This window comes from Sinocyclocheilus anshuiensis, unplaced genomic scaffold (genome assembly GCF_001515605.1).
Source record: "Sinocyclocheilus anshuiensis isolate Anshui unplaced genomic scaffold, SAMN03320099.WGS_v1.1 scaffold902, whole genome shotgun sequence".
Taxonomy (NCBI): domain Eukaryota; kingdom Metazoa; phylum Chordata; class Actinopteri; order Cypriniformes; family Cyprinidae; genus Sinocyclocheilus; species Sinocyclocheilus anshuiensis.
Window position 1 is genome coordinate 89,028 of NW_015537974.1, and position 10,715 is coordinate 99,742.

Consider the following 10,715-nt stretch of genomic DNA (forward strand, 5'->3'; position numbering starts at 1 on the left):
TATACAGTATATATGTGTCTGTGTGTGTGTGTGTTTAGTAAATTAGCATTTTAAAACACCAGTGTATTAAGAACTATGAAATAAAAAGTTCTCTGTGCAACTTCTCCTGTGGAAATAGGGCTATAAATGACATTCTAACTGGAACCTTTTATGGAGCATTCTAAGCCGCTTCAGTAAGAAAACATCTGCGAAGCACATAAGTGTAAAGCAAATGTTTCAAACTCACTGGAATAAAATAAGGCTACCGTTCCAACATGAACATAGGGCTTTCTCACTGAGGTGAGGGGTTAAAGTCAGATTGAACAGTGCTTTCCGCAGTTACTTAAAGCTCATGAGTCACCACTCAGTCCAGTCAGAACCTCTCACACACCCTGGCAAGGTTGCATGGTTGCTGTGGAAACCAAACACTTCCAAACAGCTCAGCTCCAATGAATGTACGAGTCAGTCTGCATTAACCGAGTGATGGACGCTTACAGGAACTCATGAGGGCTACTGTAACCCTGGGACACAAATAAGACTATCTCCTTTTGCTGACTTCCCCCATGTGTATAACCACAAAGCTTATGAAATGAATATGACCACAAACCTTATAAAATGAATGAAAATGACTCATATTGGCTTTCACTAAACTCTCAACTTGTCTGGCATCATTCAGTGAAGGCGCATCTTCAGCCTTGATATCTATTTGTCTTTGAACCACACCTTTTTGGGATCAACAAACCTCTTGCCTAAACCAACGCACTGACTAAGTCTACTACCATAGAGACAGCAAGATAAACAATAGATTATAATAACAATCACTGTGACTCAATGACAACTAGATCACAACGCTTCTTAATAAACTATAAGCATCTACAAACTTTTTTTTTAGTGGTGTTGAATAGTTTGAGATGGTTCCTCTGTGGAGTTTGGATGTCTTTAAAGTACTCGGATATGAGGGAGTTCAAGTGCAAAGGACAAAAGCATGATAATTAAGTTACTAGATTTTATGATGCGTAGTTGTTGTTTCTTAGTTTTATTGCGAGGATCTTTTCTCTTACATAATGTGATTAGTTATTGCCAAACTATGTTTGACAATAAATACAGAAATTTACAAAAAATTAAAATTGACAAAATATTACATTTAATATTGAAGACTGACAATATAATTTATCAACCAATATTCAACATTTTTAGATTACTTTTGCTGTCATCTACCGCTTACTTTAAGTTAATCTTCAACACTTTTAAATGTAATCTTTAGCAAATCTCAAAATGATTATTTATTTTTCATACTTTACATTATAATTAGGGATGTTCATTTTAACCGTTTACCCAGTTAACCGACCGTAAGAATTTTGACAGATTAATACAATCAGTTAAACCGTTTAAAAAGTCATTTAATTATTTATTTTTTCAGTAAAATATTTTAAAAGGTTTGCTGCATGGTTAAAATACGCTACGCGTATAAAAAAATGTGTTTTTTAGGGGGGAAAAAACAAGTCGCGTATAAGTCGCATTTTTTATTTCATTCAGAAATAGGCCTAATGCCGACGCGAAATGTTTACAAACATTATAATAAACACTGTAAACATAGCTAGGCTATTTTAGTTCCCCTCACTCCACAACAAATCCTTTCAACTAACAGTATTTAGAAAAGAACAAGAATTAAAAATGTAAGAAGCTATAGCAATATAAACGACAGGCCAAAACGAATTAATTTAGGCTAAAACTAAACTGAAACCAACGTTGGTCTCTCATTCCACACAAAATCAAATGTTTCCGTATTCGCGATGTATTTGAATGGCAAATTATTATTTATTATGTACTTCATTCGCGTTCCAATATCCACGTAAAACAAAATGTTTTCCATAACATCACGGCGGTACTGTGATAACACTTAACGGCACAGAATTTACTACATTTTTAAACTGAGCAGTGTGTTTTTTTCCATATGTTTGACTGACTGTATTTTATTATGATAATGAACAGGCAATTCATATTTTTGTCAAGGTAGCGATGCTTAACTGTGTGCGCGCATGCGGCACCGGCGCAATCACTTGAATTTTTTCCTTCTAACAGTGGAAGCAACTACTCCTTTTAGTCAAAGATAATCAGAATTGTAAAAGGTTTGCCTTTATTTGTGTACATTCACAATAAAAACAAATCTTTGTGCTTTTGTAAAATAAGCCTAAAGAAAAATAGGATGTCGCTTTCTGTCTGTTTCCTTTCGTGCAGCACGTAAATGAACCGAAACTCTGCATACTAGGCTACTTGTTGCACAGTTTTTCTTTCATTTTCTTAATTTATTAAGTAAAAATATGTTTCTCGTATAGGCCTGTTTATTCGTTATATAGGCTATAGGCTACCGCTCGCAGAAGCGCTGCAGGTGCATATATGATGACCATGTGAATCCTCATGTTCTGTTGTTTGCTGCTTTTTGCGCATGTAAAATGTATCCCCGGGAAACAAAAGTTAGTATTTTTTAACGGGTCACAGACACTTATCCTTTCTAATTTAATTCAATTCTAATTTTAAATAATCTTGTCGGTTAATGGTTAACAATCGGTTAATGAGCGTCGGTTGTCCGTTAGGAAAAATAACCGAAATGAACATCCCTAATTATAATGTCATGATGCCTAAATCCATTTGTACCATTAAAAATGAATACTTTCATGACATTTTATTGTATTATTTTTATTTATTTATTTAGAATTTTTTATTTAAAAAATTTATATCAATCTCATCATGCATCGCTAATTCACATCATTATTCTGTAGATATGTGACATTCTACTGGAGGGAGACTTCCAAAGACACACTTTGGATCAAATTAATCATTAATCCACACAATGCAGTGCAAAAAAAATATTAATACATGTCCACTGTCTTATTGGCTAAACCTACACATAGCAAAGATGTTATCTATTTATGTTAATCACTGTAAAACGTTTACACAAGCAGCAGCATTTCCGCAGAAGACAAAGGAACTATAAAATGTAATGTGAATTCAAACAAGAAACAGACACACTAAACCTGTTGTAAAGGGTGCGGTGGCCAATCCAACAGCCATTTCCCAAGAAGATGCAACACACCCACATTCACACCTCACATACATGAGCTGCAGCAGACCTCTACTGACCGAGCCAGAGGCGGTGTGTGTGGGTATGTACACTACTGTTTCGAAATTTGGGGTCAGTGAGATTTGATTTTTGAAGACTTTTGAACTTTAAACTGATGAAAAGTGACAGTAAATACATTTATAATGTTACAATTTTTAAATAAACGCTGTTCTCTTAAACTTTTTTTATTCATCAAAGAATCCTGAAAAAAAATGTATCATGGTTTCCACAAAAATATTAAGCAGCAAAAGCTGCTTTAAACATTGATAATAATAAATATTACATTGATAATAATATTAACATAATAAAATGTTAATTGCATTGATAATAATACACCATAATAAAATTTTAATATGAGCAAAATTCTGAAAATTCCGCCTTGCAATCACAGGAATAAATTACATTTGAAAATATATTAAAACCATTGATTAATAATAGAGAAAACAGTTATTTTAAATAGTTTACATTTAAATTAAAACAATTAAGGTTTTAAATTTTCATAGTATTACTGTATTATTGTTCAAATAAACTCAGCTTTGGTGAGCACAAAGAGACTCGCCGACCCCAAACCACAAGGTTTAAAATCGCTGTCATAATACTGTACAATGTAGATTTGTTTTCCGTTTTAATTAATTAATTATTATAATTGAATTTTAAAATGCTTCAAACAGACTAAAGCACTGAGCTGTCAGCCTTAGTGACAGGAGCAATAAGCAGATGTAAACTGCAGAAAACTGCCGTCATGTTTCAGGTAAATTTAGCTGAGGACTAGGCTGAGAGCCCAGGGGTCGGCACCGTTCTGCATTTTAGAGTTAAACTTATCTCTTGGATGTGTGGAAGGAATTACAGGAAAAGAGGGCAAGCCCTCGTATTAGTGTCTGCAGCTCTTCTGTGTCACTGATTTATGATCTGTAAGCCGCACCATTTAGAAACTAAACCTGGTGGAATTTTTGTAGGTTCCTGGGTGGAATGAGTCATGGTAATTGCTACTGCGGACTCCAGACTTGGATTTACTTACTGCAATAGCACTGGCTTAAGGCAGGCGTACACGGTGCGATTCTGAAGGTCGGAACATCGTGAGCTCTGGCACATGTCACGATTGAGTTTATCCGAAAATGGTACCAGTTGTAAAGGCCTTGTTCGTCCAAAAATGAACAAAAATCAATGGAGATTTTAAACTTCAAAAAGTGCAAATTAAGTCATATGGTTTTAGAATGACACGCATGACGTGTAAACCATGATCTGCACACATACCTGGCCTTCAGCTCCTTGTAGTCCTCTCGCACCTTGCTGAGCTCCAGTTGCAGTCGGGCTCGTTCTTTGGCCACCGAGTCCAGAGTCTTCCTAGCGTCCGCCAGCTCAGCCTCATACGCCGCTTTCATGCCGCTCAGCTCGCGGCTGATCTCCGTCTCCGACTCTGTGATGCGCATACGCAGACCTGCGTTCTCCACCTCTAGAGAGCGCACCTTATCGATGTAGACCGCCAGTCGGTCGTTCAGGTTGCATAGATCTTCTTTCTCCTGCAGCCGAGTGATACGGTTGGGAGAAAGAACGGTGGTTGTCCCTCCGCGGGTGTTTCGTTTCTGACCTGGAGTCTCCATAGCTGACTGGAACGGCTGCTGCTAGCCTGAAACTGTACAGGGAATAGAATAGAATAGAATAGAATGGGAGAGACATATTTCAGAGGTGATACGTTGAGGAATCTTTTACAGTCACAGTCCAACAGTTTGAAACTGATATGCAATATATTTATGGTTACAAAAAAATAAATATATGCAAATTATAAACTCCAGCCCTCCTTTCCGTTCCAACCATCCCTCTCCTTCACTTTGTGTCTTACTGTTTCTGCCACGCCCAACCTCTGATCACATTCAAGTATATTCAGCACAAACTTCCCAGAATAAGCATTTAGTTCAAATCTCTAACACGCTCACTTCTAAATAGACTAATCTGGTTTAGATCTAAACGTCAGACTGGTTTAGAATGCATTCACTGTAACTTACCTTGGACAAGATAGACACAAATTTGGACACACTTTAAACACAACCAGCACAGACACGCATGTCAAAGTCCCATCCACAGGAGCTCTGATTACGTTTGTTTTGGAACGTTGAAGTAATTCCAAACATTACATTGTGCTTAGACGGCACATGTGACACTCCCCCTAGACACAATTACAGGAGTGACCTATCTTTTACTGTGCAATGCTAAAAAAAAAAAAGCTAAAGAAAAACACTAATTAAAAATATATTTGGGCCCTGAGCATTCACAGTTTGCAGTACTGCTAGTCAAAATGCCTGAATCACTGACCTGGTAAAGTTAAGAGAGAGTTTGGGTTACTGAAGGCTTCTACGGCTGCTGTGTCCCGTTGAAACTCTGCAGAGAAAGTGTCTGGTCTGACTCGCGCTCTTAGTCTCTGGCAGAAACTCACGCCTCTCAGGGACGAGAGAGGAGGAGGAGCAGAAGAGCAAGTGAGGGAAAGGGGGCCGGAGCTAGTGAAGAAGACCCACACAAGGGAATAGAGCTTTTACTGTATTTCACATTGTCACAGAAGCATCTCGGCGTATCATTTTATTATATAATCTGTAACTTGTGAGATAAGCAATCTAAATGACAGTAAAGTAAATCCCTTCCTTTCTAATAGCTAATCCACAGCAAAACTAAATAAAATAAAATAAAATATATAATAAAATAAAATAATGTCTGACCCAAAGCCAATAAAACAAAAAAAAATTATAATAAAATATTTAAATAAATAAATTAAATAAGTAAAAAATCGAATCGATATTTTCACATAATTAATTAAAGTTAGTCCATAGAGTTCTCCAAAGATCTACTTATCCAAACATATGAGCCAAGGAAAATACGTCCATCCTAGAAACCCAGAATACATCCATTTGCTGTTGCATGAAGTTTTAAAGGGGAAAGTCACAGAAAACAGCCTTATATTCAAAACTCTGCCTGGTATTTATTTCGGAGGGGTGGACATACTAAAAATTATCCAATCAGGTGTCTTAGTAAAAGGAGAGAGAGAGAGAGAGAGAGAGAGAGAGAGAGAGAGAGAGAGAGAGAGAGAGAGAGAGAGAGAGAGAGAGAGAGAGAGAGAGAGAGAGAGAGAGAGAGAGAGAGAGAGAGAGAGAGAGAGAGAGAGAGAGAGAGAGAGAGAGAGAGAGAGAGAGAGAGAGAGAGAGAGAGAGAGAGAGAGAGAGAGAGAGAGAGAGAGAGAGAGAGAGAGAGAGAGAGAGAGAGAGAGAGAGAGAGAGAGAGAGAGAGAGAGAGAGAGAGAGAGAGAGAGAGAGAGAGAGAGAGAGAAAGAGAGAGAGATGAGAGTGGATTAGATGAATCCTTTATGGGAAGGAAGCCTGTGCTTCAGTTCACTTAAACACCACTAACTAGTCACCTTTCATCAACTCTTTGGTGCATATTAGGGTTCAGGATCAAACCTGCACATCAATGTTATTCACCCTCAGAAAAAAGGTACAAAAGCTGTCACTGGGGCAGTATCTTTTCAAAAGGTGTACTAATATGCACCTTTAAGGTACTTATGCACCTTTAGTGGTAAATAAGGTACAAAGGTGTACCGGCCCAGTGACAGATTTCGTACCTTTTTTCTGAGAGTATTGTTAACTAAAACTATTTAAAATCCTTTTTGTTAATTGAAATGAAGCTGAAGTAAAATACTAATATTAGATCAAATTAAACTAACTAAAATAAAATAAGTTTAAGGTGAATTACTAAAATTACTAAAACTGAAATAAATATAAATTAAGGCTAAATAGAAATACTGAAAAAATTAATAAAAATTACAAACGCACATAACAAAATTACTAAAACTTAAACTAAAATTTAAATGAAAACTGAAAATATAAAAATAAAAGCGAATCCAAAATATTAATAAATACTATAAATAATACTAAAATAACACTTCTGCACAGCCCTAACGTGTGAATGTACCGTCAGTATGCATATTACAACATGTATATCTATGCATACTAATAATTTAGGGTCCTATTTATTTGTGCACAAAAACTCTTCTAGAAACAGCATCGTGAGGCAAGATGGCATGAGAGACAGCAAAAATGAAAAGAAAAAAAGCAGACAATCCTGGCACAAGCGCATGGGCAGATCAGTGGAAAAGTCCCAGCAGATGCCAGAACACAGAGAGCTGTGTAAATCTGCAGGATGAGCCTGTCTGTTCTGCACTTTCCTTTCTCCTGTTGTCTCTCTTTCTCTGCCATCCTCGTCGCATTATTACACACAACCACCGCATTCCAATATAACAATGAGATTCCCCAGGGCAAATGTCTCTCCATCCCGAGTGCTATCTCAAAAATCTGTGGGAACTGCTGGGAAGTCATGACACAAGTATACCCAGATAAAATCTGCAGACTTTGATGCAGTTTTGTTAGGGAAAACCTGCAGATTTTTGTGGAATTCTGTTGAGATCTGCTGGTGAGGGTCTCAAGAACATGACTTGGGAGGTCAAAGGGTGGAGATTTAGGACACATTTAGCAAAATACAAGACATGACAGGTTTCATCCAGAATGTTTTCACAACATGGAATTCCGACACACTCACTTGGGTCGCATTACACTACTAAAACCTTCTTAAAATTACATAGCATTCATATAATTTTCAGATTATTTTAAAAAGTCATCAAGGACATTGTGATTACCTGTAACGTTAAATCACAATATTACATAACACACACCATACACTTTCTACTGCACTCCAAATGACTAAATCAGGTCTAAAGAAGAGAACACCCTGGAATCAACTAGGATATATTTGTGTAAAATTACAGGTTGTTAAAACTGATGAGTCATGCATTGAGAATGAACATAGAAATCATTCTATTCATAAGCACCCCACAAAATACCGTTGCTATGGACTAGAGTAACCACCGCAGAAGATGAAATGTTTGAGCAAAAACAGTTAGGGAAATAGTGACTCACAGTTGCCGAATTCCAAGATCAGGAAATGTTTGCATGCGTTCAATGATCCACCATACGCTGCCGTCTGGCATGGGCCATAGCAGTGCAGATGGACTGTACAGCGCCCTCTACCGACCACTCAATAGAAACGCAGTTTTCAGAGTTCATTCTCTGACAAAAAACTAGCATGGTGACCAAATACAAAATACGCCAAAAATACATGAATTCATACCGTTATTGTCCCTTGCGCTATTGTTCTTCCAACTACATTAAGATTACTCAAAAAACATTGGATTTGTTTTCAGTGTTTACACTACATGCTATTATCTTATTATACTTGTTATCTACTACTTATTATTATCAACGCTAAAAAAAAAAAACAGTTGGGCTGCTTATCATTTTTGTGGAAACCGTGATACATTTTTTAGGATTTTTTAATTGAATAGAAAGTTCAAAAGAACAGCATTTATTTGAAATAGCTAGAACCTTTCTGTAACGACGTCTTTACAGTCACTTTGTCAATATAATGCATCTCAGCTGAATTTTTTAAAAGTATTAAATTCTTTAATAAATAAATAATCTTACTGACCCCAAATTCTTCACCGGTAATGTACATGTAAACAATAAAATAGATTAATTTTGGTTCCCATATTTTATTTACTTAATGTAGCTAATTAAGTACATAAATTAATAAATAAATATACTGGCACAGTCATGTGACTAGAGGGGGTCCTCTTTGTGATACTATTTTGCTCTTTTCATTGGTTTCTGGTCATACTTTATTTGGTTGACAAAAATAAAAAAATAAAAAAATAATTACTATTAATATTTTACCGCAAAACTGCATTTATCCTTATGGTTTAGTATTCTAGTGACCTCTGCTGCTGACGACGAAGAGTCTCACTCAAGACTTTCCACCAGCTTCTCAGGTTCACTGAACTACCAAGTCTCTCCAGCTGGTGGCAGCATTAACACAGACAGTGCCACTGAATTGTTTTGAAACTCTCGTTACTCTCAAACGCAATCACGCAAAAGAACGCAAAAGAAAATGTTTAGAAAGAAATGGCATATTGCAAAAGAACAGCTTAAAACAAGTACAGGACACTTCCATCCAATACGCCTGTCATGATGATACATGATAATGAACCTTTATTTTACCATAATTACAAGTATACTTCATCACCTGACAGAGGCAGTCCACCTGCTCATTTAGAGTTCACTGCTCTTCAATAATTACTCTCGTTCAATACATCCACTACTGTTCAGTGTTTCCATCTTGTTTTATAATAGTTTTAATTGTGATTGTGTGGTAGAATAAAGCTTTGAAATCTCTCTGAAACCCAAAAAGTTAATTTATTATTATTATTCTTATTATTTTCCCAAAGTAGAGATGGTAATGATGGGTGTTCAAACTGAAAAGTTATGCCCGGGGACCCGTTTCTGTGTGTTTAACCTCAGATATTTTAGACTTATGGGAAAATAGAATCAGAACATTTAAACTGAACTCCTTTATTGCTTTTTAAAAAGACCAAGGTTGAACAACCAACGAGCCACTTCACCCATCATTGATGAGAGCAGGTTTTCTCCACACAGATGCAACAACACATGTGTAATAAGGTTTGATAAATAAAGTGTGTTAGGGAGGAAAGGCCTTGCATTGTGCTTTATTTGTTGTCAAAAGGAACATTCACATAAATGATGGTTCACACAGCCTTGAGCATTCAAGGATACACAAATAGACAGGCATGACCACACACTGTCTATTAACAGCCAGAACAGAGCTTTTCCGGTGCCACCAGACTGATGTCTCTGAGACATTCCATGTGAAGCAGAGGAAAATTCACTGTGGGTGTGTTTGATGAGAAAAACGGTAAGTAAATGTGACAAATATTGAATAATTTGACACTTAGTTCATCCATTCATGATCAGTGTCTGTAAATCCAACTATTCTCAGATGGTCTTAACTGTCTGAAAGTGGGCATGGGCTTGATGTGGATGAATAGAAGTTTAATTGTCAGGAATGTGGGATTTCTGTCGACATGGGAGGTTTTAATCACAGGCTCTGTTCTTGTCTGGACCGGCCTTTCAAGTTCTAATTATGCTTGGCTTTGAGTTCACATCACTGAAAAATCTACTGCAGATTTAAGGGTGGAAATACATTAACAAATAATGGGTCAAACAAAACAAATGAACTTTTGTGTTTCATGTTTCTAAATGATCCTCAGTAAGAAATGTTGTTGAGTCATGTTCCAAGAGGAGGCTTAGATAACTATTTTGTCTTCTTTCAACCTTTGCTTGGAACAGCTTAATCATGTTTGTCTAACAATTGACAAAATTAAAATGAAATACTCTTTTGTTGTTGTTGTTGTGCAATTTTAATACTTTGAAATATCCTTTGGAAAAGTGGAAAAGCTACATTATTAGAAGCATTTTACATACAGTTTTGTAATATTGTCATACTTTATATATTTGTGACTTTCTTAGAGAAACGTGATGCTCTTCGGGGCCGAGAAATGATTCATATTTGTGTTCATTATTGTGACCCATGGCACAGTGTCTCCACCTCAATAGTGCTTAAAGCTTCCTTTCATTCCTTTTTTATCCTTTCTTCTGGTTCATGTATGATCGATCCAGTGTTCTCCACTCTCCCTCACCATCTTCTGTAAGCAGTAGTTGATAGA

The 10,715-nt window shown here is 36.5% G+C and overlaps 1 protein-coding gene across 3 annotated transcripts in view; it reads right to left on the minus strand.

The window, feature by feature from the left end:
* Nucleotides 1-8,148, minus strand: part of LOC107671682 (lamin-A-like) — a 36,877-nt gene extending 28,729 nt beyond the window's left edge. Inside the window, exons 1-3 of one of the 3 annotated variants that reach the window (XM_016464594.1) lie at nt 8,056-8,148; nt 5,411-5,592; nt 4,355-4,733 (exon numbers count right to left, since the gene is read on the minus strand). In XM_016464594.1, the coding sequence (XP_016320080.1) occupies nt 4,355-4,701 (347 nt within the window). In that variant the 5' untranslated portion in view covers nt 4,702-4,733; nt 5,411-5,592; nt 8,056-8,148. Of the gene's footprint in view, nt 1-4,354; nt 4,734-5,103; nt 5,232-5,410; nt 5,593-8,055 lie in introns of those variants that run through there. The other 2 variants (XM_016464602.1, XM_016464613.1) reach the window with 2 other exon arrangements.
* Nucleotides 8,149-10,715: the final 2,567 nt, after the last annotated feature.